At 33.7% G+C, this 24,547-nt stretch overlaps 1 protein-coding gene across 1 annotated transcript; it reads right to left on the bottom strand.

The window, feature by feature from the left end:
• Window positions 1-8,978: 8,978 nt before the first annotated feature.
• On the bottom strand, window positions 8,979-16,157 carry LOC147391846 (ABC transporter C family member 3-like). Its single transcript, XM_086457443.1, has 10 exons — window positions 13,694-16,157; window positions 13,182-13,268; window positions 12,456-13,091; window positions 12,179-12,343; window positions 11,564-11,858; window positions 11,236-11,450; window positions 10,818-11,123; window positions 10,188-10,251; window positions 9,796-10,035; window positions 8,979-9,702 (listed from the first exon to the last, which is right to left on the bottom strand). The coding sequence occupies exons 1-10, from the start codon at window positions 16,079-16,081 to the stop codon at window positions 9,590-9,592; spliced, it is 4,509 nt and encodes a 1,502-aa protein (XP_086313569.1). The 5' UTR covers window positions 16,082-16,157; the 3' UTR covers window positions 8,979-9,589.
• Between the last annotated feature and the right edge of the window lie 8,390 nt (window positions 16,158-24,547).

Below are 24,547 nucleotides of genomic sequence, written 5' to 3'. Positions count from 1 at the left end.
CGAATTGGGTTCATTTTAGATTGGCGAACCACGAACTCCGAATCTAAATTTGAACCGACGAACTAGGTAACATAGATCTTGCCTATGACATTAAATGAATTGGGTATTCATCTTATCAATTATTAGATCAATGACAAGTTCTATTTGGACTATTTGTGAGGCTATTGTTCTCTTATTGCCTCAAATCGACGAAGTAAAATAATCATGCAAATAAGACAATGAATATTATATAAATGAATAATTAAATTTTGATATTTTGAAGATAATATATTTAAATTAACCTACCTTTATTAGAATGGATGTGATGATTCAATGGATTACATCTCCGATATTGAGGGACACGAGCCCAAACATATTTATGATTGATTTTCTCTAGAATTTCTCTTTTTTCATTCGAGGAGAGTTTAAAGATAAAAGGGCTTCCAGAGAAATTAAAATTTATTTGACGTGAATGATAATACGGGTCAATTGGGTATGATGATTTCTATAATAAAAAAACAAATATATATTGATTTAAAATATTTGTGATTTATAAGAAAAATATTGATTTACAATAATAATCCTCCGTATAAATAAATATAAATGTATAAAATTATGTTAGAAAAATATAGATGTTTAAAATTTAAATTGATTATAAAGATTTCTACGAAGGACAAGACATGAGATATGTTGAATATTTTCAAAATAAAATATAGATTTTGTGTTTTTATTTTTTATTTTTTCTTAAGTTAGAAATTTGAAGATTTTTGTGTGTACAAGGTTTAGTCTCGCATTGCTCACAAGTAAGAATATAAGATATCTTATAAGAATAAGTCAACATAGTTAGTTGTATTTGTATTATACATTTAAGACTTTGATCCGATGCTTCAAGATGGTGCGAAGCACACTTTATAGTTCACATGTACGCATCATCGTGAATAGTTGGGGAGTCTTAAAGTTTTCAAGATTTGAAATCATTCAACGGTTGTTGTTGATCTGTCACGTATGATGGGTCAGGTGGGTTGGATCAAGTTAGTACCCAATCAGGATCAATTAGGTATGTTGATTCATAATAGGTGTACGATTAGGGACAATCGGATCCGTTAGATCAAATAGTGGCCTATCAGACACGATCAAAATCGTTTGATCACACAGATTTAACTAATAAGTATTGATTATAAAACACGAAACACATACATTGGATAAGGTGCGATCTAGATCATTAAATCTGGGATCAGACACAATTCAATGGCTCCTGAATCAAGAAACATTAAATCATATTTCTTGGTCAATAGACACAAAAATAACTATAAAAATTCAATCAAAATTTAGATTTATTCACTGAAAATTTTTATATTTTCTAATTTTTAAGTTTAAGAGTTTGGCATTTTCAATTTCTAAATATTTTTTTGTGAGTTCTAGGTTAAATCGGATTGTACATAATCCGCTTTAACAACTTGAGTGTAAACTTCTCTGTATCCTAAAAGTAGTTGTTTTTAGATCCCGTATGTATCGTGGTTCTTACCAGTAAAGGAGAAAATTGTCAAAAAGAGATTGAATCTTGATTCGAACCTTGAAGTCCTAAATTTTTCTCCATCAAATTCCTCATGTGCAAACACAAGTAATTTCAAAAGAAGAGTGACCTCTACGTTAGTTTCTTGCTAAAGACCAAAGTCAAGGATGCTTTCATCAATTTTAAAATGAAGGGGTATATCTAATATTCGTCAAAATATAAGGGTATGTCAAAATTACTCTTATTATTATAGTTGGGGAATCCACATCTTTGAAATTGGAATGCGACCTTGACAATATATCTCGAAAATTACAAAATCTTGTTGATACTTGACCTTAGTCACGAATCTGGACAAAAAATTTACTCAATCTATGATGTAAAAAACTTCATCTCTTGATATTACGAGTGGCCACGTATCTCGGAGTATGCAATTTGATAGGCCCAGAGCAGTCAATGTTAAACCTAGCGGTGTACATCGGATTTACCCGACCTAAACCGAATTTTCCGGTTTGGTTTGGGTTTTGCCAAACCCAAAATTGAGTCAAAAGTTTCGGGTTCAATTGCGGTCCAGGTTTTGTTCCAAAGTCAAGAACCAAAATCAAATCGAATCGATTTTTTTGGGGTTTAAATTGATTTGGGATTCATGGGTTTAAATCCACCCATGGACACAACTCAATGCATTTTCAAGTTGTGCTGACTAAGTTAACAAGTTGACTCAATGATTTATTAAATTAACTCGAGTAGTTAATTCCATCAAGTTTGGCACCCAGTGACCTCGAAATATAATGAATCAATTGGATTCAACTTGATGTAAGCGAATTTCTTTTAAGTGAACCCTAATAAAAATATGCCTCATAGACTACTAACATTGTTATTGGAACAGGACACCATTTTAAATCACAATGTTGAAAGTTGGAACCACACAAATCACGGCAATTTTAAAAAGTAGGTGGAAAATTGTAAATCAGTCAAAAGTTCATCAAAGACAAAAGCTAGTGAAATTAGGATTTTCATAGACTTTCAGAGGACATGGAAACCCACTTCATAAAAATGTCCATCATGGAGTGAAAAATTCAATCAGATCACAATTGACATTTTTGTAAAAATCAAAGTCCAAAATGCACTTGAGAATGAATAGCTTACTTACAACACAAAGATTGTGTACAAATCTTGGTTGAAGGACATTTAAGGTTGAAAGCCAAACCAAGAAAGAAGAATACGAAAAAATTAATATGAAATCTTGATCATTGAGATATAAAATCCAATGCCAATGATATATCATGTATTCATGCAACAATCAACCAGTTGCACGTAGGACTTTCAAAGGGTTGTTGCGTGTGACCGAGGGATTTATCACTTGAAGGGTGGGATACCCACAATAAACAAACAAAGAGAGAAAGAGAGAGAGAGAGAGAGAGACTAATCTTAGAGAATAAAAAAGAAGAAAAAAGATAGATTTAATCTCATTCGATGGAGATTCGACCTCTAAAATCAAATTCGAGATGGTCAGTCTCCAAATCCAAATAGGACTTTCATAATATTTTCTCGACATGTTTTCTGACACAAATCTGGAGAGTTAAATAATAAAATATCCTAGCTACCCATTACAACTTAATCTCATACAAAATATGGATTAGCTCTCTAAACTACCAAGCTACCCATATTGCACGTACATGATACACATTTCAAACTTTTTCCCATTTAAACAAAAACACTAAAAAAAGATCATTTGCTTGTCATCTATTTTAATTAAACTATATCATTCAATAGGTACGTATCAGAGAAAGAGAGAGAGTAGGGAAGTGGTGATTCATGAAAAAATACGAAATATCGATTATTATAACTGAAAATCTAATGGTCAAAATACATATCCGAAGATGTGTCATGTATTCCTAAGATAAATCTTTACTTCTATACTTCATATTTTAACAAGTTGAGTTTCATATTTTTCACGAGTCAAATGGTTCCCAACCCATTAAGGTAAGTGTGGAAATCCGGTGACCTGTGAAAAAACGCAAAAATGATGACCTCCACTTAGGGCTGGCAATGTGTTAGGTGTAGATCGGATGAAGTTATTTTCATATCCTTATCCAGTTCTATATCCGGTTGTCCATATTCAATATATATATATGGGTCCGTTCAGCACCCTAAGTTTTACCACACACTTTAACAAACGCATTTTGTCCTATATGGGTTAGAAGTTTCGGAATGGGCTGATTTTTTGTGAGGATCATCTCTATGGTGAGGAGATCATCCTCACCAAAAATCAGCTCATTCCAAAACTTCTAACCCCATCAAAAATTATTTACAAAAAATGGACGGTCCACGATTTTTCAACTTGTAAACATGGGGCTAAACATTTCGGAATAGGCTGATTTTTGGGGAGGATGATCTTCTAATCATAGAGATCATCCTCACCAAAAATCAGCCCATTCCAAAACTTCTAACCCATGTAAGACAAAAAACGTTTGTTAAAGTGTGTGGTAAAACTTAGGGTGCTGAACATTTCCCTATATATATAGCGATAGAGAGAGAGAGAGAGAGAGACCTTACTCTGGAGCTAGTTGATAGATAAACCTTAATTTAGGGTTATACATATGATTTATTGTGAATTTATCGTATTAAATTTAGATAAACAAATATTCGGGTTGGATAAGACGCATATCCATACCCAAAAATGTTTGGATAAAAATAATTGTAGATAAATTTATCCAAATTCTTAATCAGATAAAAATTTTATACCCATACACAAATAACTTATGTAGGATGAGTCGGGTAAGCTGATATTATCTGACCCATTGCCAACCCTACCTCCATGGCTCCATTGCCATTCCAAGTAGAAAATCTTAGCACTACAATGCTAGACTAATCTCCTGTTATTTTTTAAATATTAGTTTAAGACTTTTATATTAAAATTCACCAATATAACATTTTTGCACAGATACGGTCGTGAAGGCCTAAATCATGATTGGGTACAAAAATGCTTTTAAAATTGAATGGATAATTAAATAAAAAATTTATCAAATTGGTTCGTCAAATATTGAACCTTGAATCCATTTGATTGAACCAAGTATATTTATTAAGCACCCCCACTTATTTTCATAGGAAAATAAGATTCACAAAAACTAATAATTTATTTATCAAATCAATTTTGTTATAAAATTTATAAGAGTTGTGTTGGAGTAACATTATAATTGACATCAATTCTCACATTGTTGATGTGGAGGTGCACACATAACCATAGATGCTTTTCACTCATATCACAATGAAAAGCATCTATGGTCCACAACAACAATGAGAGAATCAATGTCAATTTTAATGTTACTTCACCATTTTCTGATTTATTTTATTTGATTGAACCAGGTGTACTATCTATTTTTTTCTTCGATAACGTAGAGTATCCCCATATCCCTTTCGGGATATGTATAATCCATACGGTTCACCTTGATAAACCTATCTCCTTTATATTTAAGATAAAGTCTCCTTTAAGGCTTATAGTCTTAGCATGGGGAGGAAATTTTGGTTAAAGTCATCCCACAATTTCTTACTATGTTAGTCAAGACTATGACCACCCTTTATTTATTGCAACCCACCTGTACTAGAACTTTCCATTTGACTATGACACAATATTATTTTTACTTTATAAAAAAAACAAAAGTAATTTAAGTGAATAAAATTAAGATCAAAGAAACATGGAGGAAGATTTTGAAGAATAAGACATAGAGTTGCAATAATGTGGAAAAACAAGTGAGGTCTCCAAACTTAGTGAACAAGTTAACTTAGTCACCAAGCCACACAGCCCTCTTGACGCCTACGTTGACATGGATAATTGAGCACTTGGGACCAGTTACGACAATAATACATGCACCAAGAAAATATATTTCTATTATGGTCACACAATATCATTATTTTATTATTTTTTAATTGAAAACACAACACAATGTCATTTTCATGAATGGATCTCCTCTATCAACAAGACTGATCTTCGCTTCGGCACCACTGAAAAAACTTTCTCTAAAGTCCATTTCTTTGATTTTTTAGCAGTTGTCTGAGAACGAAACCATTATTAATCTCATATGTTTAAAACTAAGTAAAAAATGTGGAATATGTTCTCTTGCTCAAGCTGTCACAAATATATCCAAATTAAAAAATGGGTCAGATATGAGTTGATGTTTCTTAACCTGAGTTAGGTTTAGGTTAGATAGGGATCCATTTAGATTCGAATGTTATATTACTTTATAAGTTATATTTTATATTTTTCAAAGTTACAAGTAACAAGTGTTGGGCACAATGACTAAGGTCTCCTTTAATAAAAGAAGAGGTCTTGAGTTTGAATCACAGCTTTAACGAATTTCATTGAAAAAATTTGAATGGTTCAAATTATTCGACCAAACTGACTTGTATCAATTAATTCGGTCCATTAAGATTTAGATATAGGTTACTAAAATAAAATGATTCGAATATTATTTTTACTAGTAGGATCCGAATAAAAAATTTGAATATGGATATACTCATATCCTGCTCGAACCCAACCCATTTTATGCCCTAATTGTCATTTCCACTAGTACTCCTACAAGCTAGGAGGACTCAATCATAGTTTTAAATCTCACACAAGTCATCTCGGTTTATTTCAGCAATAAGCAGATGTATAAGGTGTGTCTCAACAATCACATCATCTTGCAAGATAAATGACATGTCTCGAATGATATTTTGAAAATTTTGGCCGAGTCAACTAGGATTTTATAGATTTTGATTAAATTAATTAATTATTTTTAGATTTTAAATATTTATTATACAAAATAAAATATGATTTTTTGACTAAGTATCTTATAATCTATCTTATTTTATTAACAAATATAATTATTTTAATTTAAATATATGTAAATCAATCATTATGACCCGAGTTAAAGGTTTGTCTCATGCGAAACAAGTTGACTCATCTGTGACAACTCGATCTTGTCCTTGGACTAGACGAGACTACAAAATGTGTTTTGAAGCCATGGGCTCAATTAGCTTTGACAAACCCAACTCTAGTAATCCAATAGAAGAAGGTATTTTTTATGTTACTTTTATATTCTGAACTTGAAAATTATGATAGGCTTCCTAAAAACAATAGTGTCTAATTTTAATCTTAAACTAATTATGATATGGTGTATCCAAAATCCAATTACACATTATTACATTATATCAAAAAGAATATTGGAATACCCTCCTCAATTTTTGCCTTTATCTTGAAAGATAAAAATCAGTCCAAATTCCGAAACTTTATTGCCTTTATCTTGTAAGATAAAAATCAGTTTTTGCAAAATCTATGTCGTTGATGAAATGAAATTGCAAATGATTGCCTGATTAAGAGATCATTAAAATTTTCATTATTACCAAATGTTTCATGGATGAGACGATGGTTGCACAATGATTGATTGCAAAGAGATGATCGATTACATCTACGAATATCCAGCTAAGTGGTAAGACCTTGTAGAGGATGTTCCCAAGGTCTTAGGTTCAAACCCCTTCTTACGCTAACCCCGCCGAGCGAAAAAAGAAAATAAAAAAACAAATACTGATGAGCAAATAGCTCAACTCCGATCGACCTCAATTGGGAAGGTGTCAACTTAGCTAAGTTGGTTACGCGTATTGGGTTAGAAATAAGATTTTTAAGAAAAAATTAATGTTTTAAACTAAGATTTCCTTCCCTTAAGATGTATGAAATTCTAGTGACTACATATCTATGTTAAGCACAATTCATTTAAGGATTTAACTAAAGCATGGAATGTCAAAGTTAAGCAAAACTAGTAATGAAATTTCATTTAAACTCTAACCATAGAAGTTGGGAGTAAAATCTTTGAACTGAAATCAATTAAGGCAATTTAAATAATTAGAAAGCTAGTAATTTATAGCACTTATTTAATTTACAAATTACACTTAATTTTTACCTCTTTTATATTCAACCCAACGTAAAAATTAATGTTGTGGTTTGGAAAATTTAACTTCAAGCATTTTAAATAAGAAAACTAAGGCCAAGGTCCCTTCGCTAAAGATGTACGAATCCCAAAGACGTGTTATCTTGGTCAAGCATAATTAATCTAAGAATTTAATTAAAGCATATAATGTCAAGATTAAGAATTAGTTAGACAAAATCCATGAAGATGAACCCTTTAGTAAAATTTAAAGAAAAGAGGGAGGTAGAAATTTAACGCAATAAATAAGACTTCCTCCATCTCTCTAATGGAGGGAGGTTAGCCTCCTGACAAGGGAATAAATAAAAAATAAAAGAGAGAAGATAATTTCTCAACAAATTACTTGAATAAAGAAATTTACAACAATTTAGCTAAAAATATATTCTAAGTTACAAGCTTCTAGCTCTCTAACTCTAACTCTCTTCAATGGAGACATGAGGCCCATAGTTATACACAAATTTTATGAAAAATATGGAAGCCATAATTCATACCCTTTGGTAAAGTTGCACCTGGAACAGATTTCATCACTATATATCTCAAGTAACACATCACAGAAAATATCAACGTTGCATGATAGTGCTAGAGGGCCTTCACTATTGTACCTATGTTCCAATTCGGCCTCTTCAAGTAAAATCTTGAAGAGTGGATGGTTGGCATACTCAATCTTGATCAGGAACTGCTGCTTTTCGGTCCCAACATAGACGAAGAGGCAACCTTTGGAGGCTAACCCATTTCCCTTGTTGCATTTATCGTTGTTATCGGGCGAGCCTACGTTGTACGGTCATGATCCACTCTTCGGCATGAGAACAAAAGGGATCCCAGATGGTTTCCTAACACTGCTTCGACATAGGTCCCATGTCTTGATTATCAAAATAATTCAATGCATTATTGGCTCAATTGTGAAAGCATAAGAAGTCGACAAGTGACTTTGGCATATCATTCATAATTCATAAATCGTGAATGATTGGAATGTTTGTCTCCTCATCTTGTCCCTCAAGTGCTCTAAATAATTCAATGCATTACTGGCTCAATTGTGAAAGCATAAGAAGTCCACAACTGATTTTGGCATGTGTGAGAAGATTCTTTCAATGTCCAAGCCCATTGCAATTTGCTAATGCCACGCTCCAAACATAACTTTGAACTCAAATATATCATAGTAAATGAATTTTATTTATCCCGACTTCTCATAAAAATTGTAGATCTATTCGTTCTCTTTTCAACGAATCTGATTTTGCTCAAATCAGACATTGGAGTAGAGTTCCACAAAATCCTATGTCACCTACCTTGCTCTCGGGTTTGGAATTCCTTGTGATATTTGTACTATTGTGTTTTTTTTATTTTCACATTCCATTGCTTGCTCTACAAAATAATTACACATAATGACTTTTGAATTAACGTAATTGTATGCAAATATATCATATTTTTCTGTATATTTTATGCCATGTAATGATACGAGGATGAGATGATTTTTCACATGAAGAACCGTAGTTTTATTGAGAAAAATCGGATAAATGCATTGAATTTACGTATTAAAAGATAAAATATGTAACACACGATTCACATTTTAAGCTTACTTTGGAACTCGTAGTGCCACCACTTCTTGTCTGTTGAATTATACATTTGCACAAGCAAACAAAACAAATCAAGAATTGAAATATCTCAGCCAACCCCTACAAACCAGATTTATTCGAAAGTTGCGAAGCACAAACCCAAATTCAAACCAAAGACCCAAATTCAAACCAAAGAAACAGGTGACATAAGATCAAACAGCCTAATTCTGACCTCAAGATCATATCTTTATTAATTTCGCACTATTATACGTGCTACAAAATCTACAAGTAAACTAAACTAAAAAACTCAGTCTGCAACATTTGAAGATCAACTCTTGCATCACAATTGCAGAGAGCGCTCCTCCCAGATAGCCATTAATTCATATGATATAGAGTATAACCAAAAGATATGAAAAGTATAACTCAAATCTGATATAGACCCGCCCTAAAGCTCTTAAAACACTGAGTGGTTGAAGATTGCAACGAGCATTCCCATTATAATTACTACCTCATGACGGACAAAATCTATTGGATAAGTCAATCTCTGTTGGGTTATCGTCATCATCGAACAACCAACACTCAAAGTTCAGTCAATTTTCAAAGCTAGTATTTGACCTTACAGTATACTCAGCAACTAGCTTTGCGAACGAGGAAGACTTGTCTTCTAATAACTTGGTTGGCGAGTCAAATTCCACGACCAGGCCTGCCCACAAAACAAGCCCCAATTGAGATTCAAACACCAAGCAAGGACTTAAAAAAAATTTAAATTAAAATGAACCCATTTGATTGTACTAACCATGATCGAGAAGTAAGACCATGTCACTATCAAGAACAGACGTTATCCGATGTGCAATTGTGATGACTGTACAGTCCAAGAACTGTTGCCTAAGTGTTTGTTGAATCAGGTTATCGGTTGCAGTGTCCACTGATGCAGTAGCTTCATCGAGAACCAAGACTTTGCTCTTCTTTAGCAGTACTCTCCCTAGACATACCAATTGCCTCTGACCCATACTCCAATTCTCTCCATTTTCAGTAACTACAACACCCAAATGAGTGAGCATCACATGTATAGCTGAGTGTGTGTACACGTATTGGAGTCGTCAAATAAAAGTATTAAATACAGAATTTTCATTTGTATGTGAGTTTCTCATGCAAGTTAGATATTTGTAATCATCAAAAGGAACAAACCTGTAGAATCAAGCTTCGCCTCTTTCTTCCTAACTTCGTCTCCAAGTTGGCACCTATCCAGGGCCTAAAACAATAGAGAAATTTGTTTCAGCGACTTAAGACAATGTATGTATCATCGTATCATTTTGAGTAGGGATGCAACTTGGTCTGGTTGAAACCAAGAACTGAAACGAACCGATAGCTTTGGGCTGGTTTGGTTCGGTTTTGGGTTAAGAAAATAGACAGCTGATCAATTAGGTGTTACAACATAGATTAATGACTTATTTATGGATAAGTTAATGATTTATTACATAAATTTTATTATTATTATTATTATTATATTTGTCCACTATATATATATATATATATATGAGAAAGTTTATAGAATATTGGCAACCCATAGAACCAAACTAACCTTAGTTCGGTCTGGATTGGTTTGGTTCTATTGGCATTTCGGTTCGGTTCAGACTCTTATTTAGTGGAACCGACCAATGTTGGTATGGTTCCAATTCAGCCCCAAACTGAACAAAGTACACCCCTAATTTTGAGCAATGACATAGCACCCATGTAGAAGAGTGTCCTATTGGTGAAACCTTTGTGCAAGTTAAAGTTCAACATACTTTTTTAGTATTCATCTTAATGAAAACTCACCTCCCAAATTTGTTCATCAGTGTACTCTTCCAGTGGGTCGAGGTTGCTTCGTACAGTCCCCTCAAACATAGTCGGGTCTTGCGGAATTATGCTTAATCTGGACCGCAAGTCATGCAGACCAATCGTGCAGATGTTGATACCATCTATCAGAATCTGACCAGCAGAGGGTTCGACAATGCGAAAGAGTGTCTGAATTAGAGTTGATTTACCACTACCCGTTCTCCCAACAATACCAGTCTTCATTCCTCCAGCAAAATCGCACGTGAGACCTCTCAAGACAAGTGGCATGTGTGGAGCATAACGGACCTACATACATGTGGCATAGAGATTCCGTATAAGTAGGAGTCATGTGTACAAGTGAGCATTGCTCACCTCAGATATCATGCAATAATATGTTTTGACATAGAACACATATTACCTGCAGATCACGAATATCTACTTCTCCATTTGATGGCCAAAGACTGTCTGGCCTATTTGCTGCTGTGACAAGAGGAGGTTCACTTGGGATACCTGTGTACTGAAGTATTCTCTCAACAGATATAATTTTGTTCTCAAGATTGCAAAGATTCCATACGACCCAGGCTTGTAAAATGTTCAAATTAAGTCCGTATGTCACCGCTAAGCCCGCAATGCCTATAAAACAACAGAGAAATATATATATAGATTAATATTCTTTCTGTGGGTCAATCACTCATAGTTCTTCACAATGATGGTATCATAGATGATTTCAAATGGGATCCACTTACTGGGATCAATTACTCCCTCTGGCACAGAGATCAAGAAAATTAAAGAGAAGGCAAATGTGATTAACGACAACATATCCAAGCGGAAGCATAGCCATTCCATTGCAGCAGCAGCATTAAATTTGGGCCGGGAATAACCATCCATCAGCTTCAGGTTCGTGTCCATGAATCTTGATTCCTGATCAAAGCTTCTGATTGTTGTTGATCCTGAGATAGATTCTGAAAAATGTTGTATAACTGGAGCTTTACATACTCCAATCAGCCGTGCTAGTTCTCGTGCTGGAGGTAAGTAGTATTGCTGGGGGAAAAACAAGAATTTTTAGAAATCCTATTACTTGCAGTACTCAAATGATTTTGATATGGAAAAATTTTACATTGATGTCACCCTCCAATCAGCCGAGCTATTAACAAAAAACTTTGAAGCAGCCATCCCACTTAAAAAGTAGAGATGTGAAATAAATACAAAAGGCCGCGTGTCATGTTAAGAGTAGGGTTCCTCCAAAATTCAAAGTCGGACCCCTCATCTCATACTTGAACACATCTACCGCTGCTTTGACTGATGGATTTTTATAGAGGTTATAATACTTGAGAAATAGAGTTTAAGGACATGGGTATTACCTGATACCAAACGCAGGCAGCAATCACCGGAATAAAAACGATGAAAACCTGCCATGCAACCTGAGACATTACTGCAATTATTCCAAGAAGTTGTATGACTGTATTAGCCAATCCTCCAATTTGATATGGAATGTTCATATCCACAGCACTTTGATCTGTAGAAACCTGGAAGAGAGTATAGCTCACATAAGTCCACTGAAGACCTATAATAGCATTTTCAAATCCATCAAATGGACCTCAATTATAATTGCAAACAAAAAATGAAGAAATCACTTACTCTGTTTAGTATCCGTCCACTTGGGGTCGCATCGAAGAATGACATGGGGGCACGGAAGATACAATAATGCATTTTCTGGAAGAGTAGTGTCGCCGTCTTGTAGCCAGCTGTCACAAGAAGCATGGCTCTCACAAGGACACAGAATGAGCTACCAATGGCCAAAGCAACGTAAACAAAGATGAGAGTCGTGCCTTTAACCGGAGCTTCTACATCCGCGGACACGGGAGTGGCCCAAGCCATCCAATAATTGCTCCCAATCTGAAGAATCTGAAAGAGAATCTGGCTAAGCAATATCAATGGCACGAGAGCTCCTTTATATGCCGTGGTAATATATTTCCAGTACACTTGAAGACCAACTCTGCCTTTCTCTCTCTCTTCCTCTTGAACAATCTGTGCTTTTGGCCCAACTATCTCATCTATTTTACTTGGTTCCTCTTCTCTTTCATTTTCTTCTTTGTGCTCATCCTTCTTATCAACCTCTCCATAACTTGAATTTTCATAAGCCGATCCCATCTCTACAGAATCAAGAGCTGACAAAGCTTTCTTATGTGCACCCACCAGTTCCATGAAGTCTGTTCCTGAACTGAGAATCTCGTCATACTTTCCTGCTTGTGTAATCCTTCCATCTTTCATTACCTGTTAAGCAAGAGAAAATAAATAATCACCATCGAATTGGGTTCCTGGAATCAGAGGTCACAGAGAAAAAACAAGAAGTGAAATGTTCACCAGGATAAGGTCGGCAGAAGGTAAGAACTCCACTTGATGGGTAACATAAATCACTGTTTTCGAACCCAAAAGCCCAAGCAAACACTCCTGCCATGCGAAGATTTGTTAGTTATATTAAGAATTGATCCAATTTTTTTCATCGGTTCTGGGTAGAGACTAAAGATCTCGAGCGATTGAACTCAAAAGTAAAGAAGTATCATTAGTCTCTTCATGCTCATTCCAAGCTCGACATATCATTCGCACAAATAAGAATCCCTTGATGATTAAATGCTTATTTACCAAAAACAGCGGGGAAAAAAAGTAAAATAAAAAGTTGTAGTCTTATTGCAAGGATACCCAATGAACTACATAGATTCCAAAAGAAACAAAAAGAATTGAATATATGTATGTGCATGAGGGCATATGGTTTCAACTTTCAAGTAGTAAACTGAAATCGCAGTTATGTGAATAACAACTCAGAATCACATTCAACGAAACAACAAGGAATTAGATGTCAAAGAAAGAAGAGTTACCTTAAACAAATGCGTTCCTGTGTGAGCGTCCACGGCACTAAAAGGATCATCGAAAAGATATATGTCAGCATCTTGATATAAAGCACGTGCAATCTGTATTCTCTGCTTCTGTCCACCACTCAAGTTGATTCCCCTCTCTCCTATAACTGTCTGATCTCCAAAGGACAAAATCTCTAGGTCCTTCTTCAAGGAACATGCTTCAAGGACCCTCTCATACCTTTCACTGTCCATCTCCTCACCAAACAATATATTCTCTTCAATCTTCCCACTCTGTATCCAAGGAGATTGAGCGACATAAGCCTTTGTCCCACTCAACTTAATGGTGCCAGATACCTTGGGCACTTCCCCCAAAATGCACGAAAGCAAGCTTGACTTTCCCGAGCCAACAGTACCACAAATAGCCACTCTCATGCCATGAAACACTTGGAAATTAAGATCTTTCAATGTTGGATTAGTGGAAGTAATATCCCAAGAGAAATTCCCATTGTTTATCTCGATTGCAACCTTGCAAGTACCTCTAGGGAGTTTCTCTACTACATCTGGCGGAAGGTCACCAAGACAGAGGAATGACGCGATCCTGTCAAGTGAAACCTTAGTTTGAGCTATCATTGAGATTGTGTCAGGCAAATTATAGATGGGTTCTTGCAATATTCTAAATGTTGCCAATGCAGATAAAATCTTTCCCGATTCTAATGGGATTCCCATAAGCATACAGGTCCCGAATGTAACCACGGACACAAATGTGGGGGCTCCCCAAAAGACAAAGGTGGTCATGGCTGACGTATACACGAACTTCCTCAACCATCCTTCCTCATTCTTCCTGAGCTCAATTATCTTAGACAAGAACTTCATCTCCCATCCTTGAAGCTTGAGAATTCTCATGTTCCTTAGAATCTCCGATGTAGACTTCATCCTTGCATCTTTGGACTCCATCAATTTCCCTTGGAACTTCTCCTGTAATTTTCCCAACGGAACATTCGCCAACATCACTAGTATAGTAGCCACAAAAGCTGCAATCGTAGCTAGCCCAAGGTTCTTGTACAATATCAACAAAGCCAGGATGACTTGAATGGGAACCATCCATACATCGTGCAGGTACCAACTAAAATCACCAATCCTCTCAGCGTCAACCGTCATGAAATTAATTATTTCACCGCTAGTATGACCCTGCCTCGATTGGCTTGAAAGGGTAAGACCTTTCTTGTAGATCGCCGCAATTAGAGCCGCACGGACCCTAACACCGACCTGTTGCAATCGAAAAAACCAATGCCTCTGCGAGAAGCACTCAACAAGTTTCGCAACAAAGAAAATGGCCACCAAAAGATACCCTTCATTTTTGAACTCTCGACGACCATTGAGGTATTGAACAAAAGTGTCAATCAAGTATGGACCGACATAAGAAGCAACAGCGCATATAAGCACGAATAAAGCCGTCAACATGATTTCTCTCCATGTCGAGAAGAGTAATGCCTTGACAAGTTTGAGACTTGTTACTTCATTACCATCACTAGTACAATCATCGAGCTTAGATTTAAAAATTGGGTAGACTCCATTGACACTATCTTTGCCGGCCAGTTGAGGAATATCCTCAAGGTCTAATGTTTTTCGGTTACCGGTGGCAAGTAAAGGGCTCATCCAAGAGAATGTGAGGATACTGAAAAAGTTCGCATTTGCAAAAGGACTTACATTTTCATCCTCACAACTCTTCCTTGAACCATCAACATTATTACTCCTACTATCATTCAAAAGAGGCTCTTGAAGAAAAGCCTCTGCTTCGACCTTCTTACTGAACAATCCGACATAAAAGAAGAATAAACCCGAAAAGGCCGATACAAAATTTAAAACCCAGATTTGGGTTGGTAAGAACTGATGTTTTCGATACGAAAAAAGGTCTGTAACAAGACAAGAACATGACACCAAAAGGTACAGACCCCACCAAATTCTTAGAAAGATGGGGAATTTATTAAGCTCACTTGATTTAGAGAATTGGATATGTAAGTAAGCAAAGATTACTATCCAAGCAAGTGTTCTAATTCCTAAATCCAATTGGGTCACAAGGTTTTCATAAGACCAACCACTTCTATACCAATAAAAGTAGTTTAAAACACATAGGAGAAGATTAAGCAAAGACAGACACAATGAAGAAAAAAGGGTCTGTTTGTAATATAAGAACCTGCCCTGTTTTGAGTTTTCAAGATTAGTGATTTTGTTTAGTTTCTTGTAAGCCCAATACATAGATAGAACAATCAAGAGAACAAGATGTGAAACAGTAGAAAGCCCATGCATGTAAATGGGTTTAGAGAGTAAATCACTAACCGAAGACATTAGAGTGGTAGAGTGTGAAAAGAAGAAGAATATACCATGCTTTGCTTCATCAAAACCACCCATTTTGTTTTTGCAGTTTTTCCTTGGTTTTTTTTTAATGGGTAGTGTTGGTTTTGATGAAAAAGTGTAGAATTTTTTTAAGTGATGAGAAATAACTGAGACTGAAAGTTCAATATATATATAGAAACTAGAGAGACAGTCAAAGATGGTTCCTTGGGTGTAGGATAATAACGTGGTGCGCAAGACTTGTTGGACGGAGAGATCCACGGACGAGATTAAAAGCAGACAAAAAGGTTAAATAACCAAGCAATAAAGCGTGAGTGAGAGAGACAGAGAGACAGATAGAAGTCCATCAAAGAGAGTTGCTTATCAAGCCGAGAATTGCACGCAGTCCAATGTTTTTAATATCTAATCAAACTGTACCACGTAGACATTATTCCTATTTCGAAGAAGTTGGATCGCGACTGCCATGCACCATCCTGATCCTTGTTCGTCACGGTTCTAAGTAACTTTTATTAATTAAAGTCAAAGGGCTTATTATCTTGGTAATTTGGACTTACACCTTAAGTTTTGGTGAATATTAAAAACATTCCTGCATTTTTGGCATGTGACCTTGACTTCGGTAGATTGCTGAACCACCCCTTTTAAAACATGAATGCGATGTGTCAATCATATATATGCACAAGTGAACCTTACATCTAAAAAATTAAATAAATTTTTAAATTATATATATATAAGCAAACCAAGCTAGTGAACGAATCTAGGAGATCAAAGCGAATCTAAAAATGAATTTTCTCTACCTATCCCTACGAATCGGGTTCATTTTAGATTAGCGAACCATGAACTCTGAACTCGAATCCGAACCAATAAACTAGGTAACATAGGTCAATTCTATGATTTTAAATGGACTGGGTATTCACCTTATCAATTATAAAATTAGTGATAGGTTTTATTTGAAATATTTTTCAGGTTATTGTCCTCTTGTTGCCTTGAATCCATGGAGTAATGTAATCATGCAAATAAGATAATAAATATTAAATAAATTAATTAAATTTGATATTTTAAAAAATATATATTTAAATTAATTTAAATAATCCATATCAAATATTACCTTTATTTAAAATGGATGTAATGTTTTAGTGGGTTACCTCTCCCATATTGAGCAACTCAAGTACAAATTCATTTACGATTGAATTTCTCTTCTTCTTTTTTTCATTAAAGAGAGATAGAAGATAATAGGATTTCAAGAGAAATGGAATTTAATTTGGCATGATTTAGGGGTGGATTTATAGTGGGGGTTTTGGGGGCACTTGCACCACAAGAATTTTTCAAGTCTATGGATTAGTGAGCTATTCCAACAAATTATAACACTGGATAAAAAAAATTTGTTACTATTGCCCCCCACAACTTTTTTTTTATCACTCTTAGTTGTCCCAAAAAAAAAAATTTCTACTTTTAGTTACCCCCATAAGGTCAAAATCCTGACTCCGCCCCTGGCGTGAGTGACAATATGGGTCAATTGGGTTTGATGATTTCTGTATTTTTTTTTTTTTTTTTTTTTAATATTGATTTAAAATGTTTGTGATTTATAAGAAAAATATTTCCTACTTAAAAATCAAGACCTAATAAGAAAATAACAATAATCCTTGTATAAATATAAGTGTATAAACGATATTACACAAATATTGATGTTTAAAATTTTAAACTGATTTTAAAGATTTCTACGGAGGATGAGATGTGAGACAAGGGATCACAAAACATCAATCTTTGGATTTTTTTTTTTTTTTTTTTAGAGGATCAACAGTCAATTTCATGTGCAAACATAAATAATTTCAAAAGAAGAGTGACCTCTACGTTAGTTTCTCGCTAAAGACCAAAGTCAAGGATTCTTTCATCAATTTGAAATTGAAGGAGTATCTCTAATATTCATCAAAATATAGGGGTATGTCAAAATTACTCTTATTATTTTTTCACATCTTTGAAATTGGAATGTCGACCTCGACAATATATCTCGAAAATTACAAAATCTTGTAGATACCTGCCCTCAGTCACAAAATCTGGACAAAAATTTTACTCTTTTAATAATAAAAACGTCATCTCTTGATGTCAGGAGCGACCTGATAGGAATCCTCCCTCAGAGAAATGTTAAACGTAGGAGTGTACAATCGGATTTACCCGATCCAAACCAATTTTTTGGGTTTGGTTCGGGTCTTGCCAAATCCGAAATTGAACCAAAAGTTTCAAGTTCGGTTTCAGTCCAAGTTTTGTTCCAAAGTCAAGAACCAAAATCGACCCGATTTTTTTGAGTTTAAATCGATTTCAAATGCGGTTTGTATAAATCGGAATATTTGATTTTTTTTTTTATGCCACACCAATTCTTATGTAAATCATCAACGAATGTGCATAGTTGGTGTGGCAATAATAAACCATTCATCAAAATGCGTGCGCACACACACAGAAGACAGCTTGGAGTGACCTCAACGGAGAACACACGGGGACATCATGATGTGGTAATGCACTCATGTTCGGAGATGTTTTTTACTTATATCTTGGAGAAAATGATATATGGGTATGCGTACGCCACCACGTCAAGATACTTCTTGTGTGTCTCCCACTGAGGTCACTCCAGTATTAATCAAAATATAAATATAAAAACAAACTTTTTTAAGTAGTAATTGTTTGTTATTATAAAATAAATATTCTACTGCTTATTGTGTATATAAAGATAGAATATTTTGTTTTCTATTTGGTAACTATTTATTACGATAAAATAGTTATTTTTTTAAAAAATTGTACAAATCATATACATTGAAAGAGAAATGGTTATTGTGTCATTGCCAATTATATAAAGTATAAACATAATGATAGAAACAAATACTTTGATTAATAATTATTTATTTCTATAAAATAATATTTCGTCTCCTATTGTATGATTATAAAATATGAAGAAGGAACTTTTTTTTTCTTCTATTTAGTAACTATTTATTAAATAAAAGAGCCATCGTTTTCTAACTCAAAAATTTTCACTTGGTCAATACTCAACTGATGTGGAAGGAATAAAACTGTTGATCTTTTACTTGTGTATCCCAAAGGAAAAGATCTATGATTTTGTCCCCTGCCACATCAACCGAGTACAGAACAAGTGAACATCAGTCAAGTATTGACCGAGTGAAAATTTTCTTAGTCCGAAAATCATTAGTCTAAATAAAATAGTTACTTTGGTATCTATCGTAAAAACAAAAACTTTATTTTCATTGATAATTATTTACTCATTGTAAAATAGATACTTCGTTGCCAATTGTATAACTATAAGGATAGAATGAAGGGAAGGGAAGGGAGAGAATATTTTGGACTTTTAATCAATTTGGTTTCGAATTTTCATTCGGTTTGGTTCGGATTCAGTTCTATTTTCAAGGGGTCAAACCGAACTCAAACCAAAATTTTCGGTTTTGATTCAAGTTTCAAGTGAAATGTACACTAATTAAACCGTGTAGGTTGTTAACCCATATGATTGATCGGGTCAATACAAAGTGGTTCCCCAACATTGGGTAACTTCAATCTTCAACTTTTAAAACACGATACAATGTCATATGACGTAAATTATAATTTTCCATTAGTTTATAAGAGAATACCTTAGGTCAACGGGATCTACAATCAATCTCAAAACACAATGGGTATTTCAAAATCACACAAAAATTGAACCAATCCATTCACAAACCTCGTCATGTCACTAGATAAATCGGTAGAACCAGGTGAGCCAATTGGATTTTTTTCAATTGATTCAAACCATAGAAACTAACGGGTTTGGTCCATCTAGACGATCCGATCCAATTTTTAAAACATTGGTACAAAGACTTTTGAATCCAAAAAGTATGGCTATTAATGGTTTGTATCAAACCTGTGATCTAATCAAATAACTTCAGGTATGGATTAGGGATTTGAATTCTAATAAGGTTTTGATATGTTCTCTTATCCGGATGGTTCTAAATCAATCATGTCGAAATCCAACCAATACATTATTCGATTATTATTAGACTAGGTTTGGATCCTAATATTGAGATCCGACAAAATCTTGATCCATGTCTATCGAATCTTGAGACCCTTATTGGAATGGCACCAAATTGACCAAATCTTGTTCAAGTTGAATCTGTGGAGGTGAATCCTATGATTTTCCCCAAGATCTACACAATGTGAAAAAAGCCCAAATTTGATGGCCTTAGGCCGTCAAATTTCTTAAAATTCAACGGATCAAATGGTCGAATTGCCGTCGAATTTTTCATTGTCAAATTTTATTTTGCAACAGGCTGAAACTATCAAATTAATGAAGTATGGGAGAAATTCGACAACTCTAAGCCATCAAATTTGGGAACATTAAGAATTTCAACGTTCTTAGACCATCAAAATTCAGTTTCTAAAATTCATGGGTCTTTGCCCGTCAAAATTTTCAGTTCTGACGTAGTGCTATATGCTTTTTGCTCTTGAATTCGTTCGTCTTTTGTGTATCCTGCACTACAAAAGCTCTAATGCAAAAGTTAAATCTTTCTTAATATAATCGAAGTTTTTAAGTGTTGTCTCTTGCATGTGTTTACTTTGTGTGGTGATGCCCCTTTTGATAATGCCATGTCCATTCATTGTGTCAAATAGATTATCTTCAAAACTTTCAACATACAAAAGGCTACAATAAAAGGGTGTATAATCAATTTTAAAATATAGGATTAACTAAAATATTCACCAAGATTGAACTGGGGTACTTCTAAATTACAAAAGACTAAGAATAAGATAGGTCAAACAAATATTATTATTTACTTGTTCACTTATTTTTCAAAGAATCTTTCTGTTACATATTTGCTATCGAAGGAAACAATAATTTATAACTTGAAAACTTGACTCAACTCCAATGACCACCAAGTCGATTCAACTTGAAAACTTGTGAGTTGACTTAGAGTAGTTGTGTATGACGCAAACGTCCAATCAATCACAATGTCTAAATCTAATCAACACAAACCTTTCATCATCAAGTTAAGTGTCATGGGACCCACTTTATTTCTTTTATTCTTGACCTCCTCTAATTTTACTATATTTTCTATTTTACCCCTTGGATTGATTTTATTATTTTTAATCTTTTACCTATTTAATCCCAATTTTTTTCAATAATACCCCTCCAACTATTTATTTTCACTTTTACCCCCCCCCCTTAACTTGAAAGAGGATGTATGCCTCTAATTTTACTATATTTTCTCTTTTTTCTATTTAATCTACTTTATTATTTTTTATTTCTGACCTCTTTAATTTTAATTTATTTCAATAATACCCCTTCTATCAAGTTATAATTACTTAGGATCCACTTTATTTCATTTTTTTCACCTCCCCTAATTTTACAATATTTTCTCTTTTATTCATTTAATCAACTTTATTATTTTTCATTTTACCCCTTTAATCTCAATGGTTTTAAATAATTTATTTCCAATTCTATTTTTTTTTCAATTTTACCCTCTTACCTGAAAATGGAATCTCAATTTTTTTTTAATAATACTTCTTCAATCAAGATATAACTTCGTCATTTATTCTTTGACTCCCCTAACTTTATTATATTCTTTTTTTATTATTTTAATCTACTTTATTATTTTCATCGTTTACCTATTTAATCTCAATTTTTTTAAAACAATTTTGTGGGTTAAACCTCCCATCAAACTATAATTTCATGGGACCCATTTATTTTCTTTATTCTTTGCCTCATCTAATTTTACTATCTTTTATGTTTTACACATTTTATTTATTTTATTATTTTTCAACTTTTATCCCTTTAATCTCATTTTTTTAATAATATCCTTTCAATTCTATTTTTTTCACTTTTACCTTATCAATCCAAAAGAGGATGCCTCTATCTAATTTGACTATATTTTCTCTTTTGCCATTTTATTATTTTTCATTTCTTACCTTTTTAATATTAATTTTTTTTAATAATACCCCTACAATCAAGCTATAGTTTCTTCTGACCTACTTTATTTCATTTATTCTTCATCTCTCCTAATTTTACTATATTTCATATTTTACTCATTTAATCCACTTTATTATTTTTCACCTTTTATCCTTTTAATCTCAATTTCTTTTTTAATAACAATACATCTTCAATTTATTTTTTTCAATTTTACCCCCTTAATCCGAAAGAGGATGTATGTGCCTACTTTATCATTCCCTAACTCTATTATATCTCCTTCTTAATCCATTTTATTATTATTTTTTTACATGAACCTCAATTTTTTTAATAACAACAGTAGGACCCACTTTTGTGGGACAAATCTCCTATCACTAACTATTTTGTGATATACTATCCTTCACATTACTCACTTTGACATTTTTAACTTTTTTTTTTTTTCCATCTTTTACTCTTTTAACCTTAAAATTCTTTAATAATATCCTTTCAAGTTCTCCCCCCTTTTTTTATTTTACCCATTTAACCCTCCCATCAAGTTATAATTTTGTGTAATCCATTTTATTTCTTTTATATTTCATGCCCAATAACTTTCTTATATTTCTTCTTTTACCCCTCTAACCCACTTTTTTGTTTCATCTTTTACCTTTTTAATCTTAAATTTTTTCAATAATTCTTCTGTAACTTTAATTTTTATGCATTTATCCCTAACTCGAGAGAAAATACAACAAGGAAAAACTCTTGTATATATATGGGGAATGCTGCCGTCTAATACTCCATGAGAACATTAGCATTGTTCAATTTTTTTTGTCTATAATACCTCTGTTCATTTTGTCTTTTAGTAAAAAAAACAAGGATATGTTAGTCTTTTCCACAATAAATATTTGTTTACATAATAAATGCTATGAGCATTTAAGTATTTTCATTTTTAAAAACCTTTGTGGTAGTAAATACTTTGGCAATCAATGCCAACATAATAAATGTTTTTATTATCTAAAAGATTAAAATACCCTTATTGTTTTCACTAAAAGACAAAATAGAAAAAAGTATTATTGAAAAAAAAAAAAAACATTATAGACAATGCTAAGGTTCTCATGAGGTCTTGGAAGTTACCATTCTCCTATATTTGAAGATAATATTTAAGAATAAATAAAAAAATTATATAATAAAAAATACCTCATTTAAGCTTCCAACACAACTTAACACATTTTTTAGTTGAGTTGACGAAATTAACAAGTTGACTTAATGATTTGTTAAACTAACTCGACTAATTAATCCATCAAGTTTGGCATCGAGCGACCTCGAAATCCAATCAATTGGATTCAACTCGATGAGTTTTGAAACTACAAAGGAAACATCTCCTAACACATGAGTTTTGTATAGTGCTTAGTAGTTCAAAAGTAAGGAGAAAATTGAAGGAACTCTCCTCTATACACGTGGCCCCCCTTACATTTTGTTGATATTTGAGATATCCAATGTTTTCAAACGACTATCCTTTAATCTTGGTCTGATCTTTTATAAATTAATGAAAAATGACCTTCAAAACCTTAATTTTTCTATTCAAAATATGTCATCTTCAATATCTTGAAATCTTAAAAATCGATACAATTACGAGGCCACATGTCATATGTATCGAAGATGTTTCTCCCAAGCAGAAGATGCCAACTTAGCAGGCTGGTAAGACCTGTGAAAAGTGCTCCACGTCTTAGGTTCGACTTGTTGGAACCTTACCTTCCTTAATTGGGCTTATGTGTGAATGATAATGTATTGTGGACTGTTATATATATTTAAGCCCATTTAAAAAGTGGTCTACTAAGGTTTTGGGCTTTAATGTATTTGATAGGGTGTGGGCCTTTAATGTGTAGAGACTTAAGGGTATTTTCCATCTTTATGATGGGCTGAAATGGAAATACCAAAAGATAATAAGGATTCAGTTATCTATTTATGGCAGTTATGGTCCCCAAATCACACGTTCCAGATTCAATTCTTTCTGACTTCCCATCAACAGAGAGATATAGAGAGAAAAATCAGAAAAAGAAAAGAAGGAGACCAACAAAGAAAGAACGTGTTGATTTGGAAGTCCAACTGCTCGACTCTAAACAGTGATTGATTGCTATGGATCCAAGTATGTTTCCGCAGATTTGTTTACATTATCTCGATGATTTGACATGGAGGATCTTGGTTTTTATAAATATTAGTTTAAGGTTTCAGCCTTGTACACTTACACGACTCCCTTAGAATCCAACTTCACGACTTTTTAAAAAAAAAAAAAAAAGCTAGAAGCGGGAAAGCTACTTTCAAGTGGGATTCACAAACTACATAATGTTGGACTTGGAACCACCACCGCACACAAATCACGACAATTTAATAAAGTAGGTGGAAAATCATAAATAAGCCAAAAACACATCAATGATAAAAGTTGTTGACATTTGGATATTAATGGACATGCTGACCCACTTAATAACAATGTCATTCATGAAGCTAAAAATGCAAGCATCTTTTACCATAGACATGAGAGTATGAGTCAAGATCCAAAATGCCCTTGTGATTGAATAACTTCTCTACAACACAGTTTTTTTGCGTACAAATCATGGTTG

This window comes from Akebia trifoliata, chromosome 11 (genome assembly GCF_017979445.1).
Source record: "Akebia trifoliata isolate Shusen 1 chromosome 11, ASM1797944v1, whole genome shotgun sequence".
NCBI classification, from domain to species: Eukaryota; Viridiplantae; Streptophyta; class Magnoliopsida; order Ranunculales; family Lardizabalaceae; genus Akebia; species Akebia trifoliata.
Note: the sequence above shows the minus strand (reverse complement) of the source record. Positions and strands in the feature narration are given on the sequence as shown.

What these genes read in the sequence shown, in the direction of transcription:
- LOC147391846 (XM_086457443.1), bottom strand. Translation starts at nt 16,081, where the DNA reads ATGGGTGGTTTTGATGAAGCAAAGCATGGTATATTCTTCTTCTTTTCA. An exon ending in CAGGAACGCATTTGTTTAAG is followed by an intron (nt 13,269 to 13,693) that starts GTAACTCTTCTT and finishes TTCGCATGGCAG; the next exon opens with GAGTGTTTGCTTGGGCTTTT. An exon ending in CTTCTGCCGACCTTATCCTG is followed by an intron (nt 13,092 to 13,181) that starts GTGAACATTTCA and finishes CTTGCTTAACAG; the next exon opens with GTAATGAAAGATGGAAGGAT.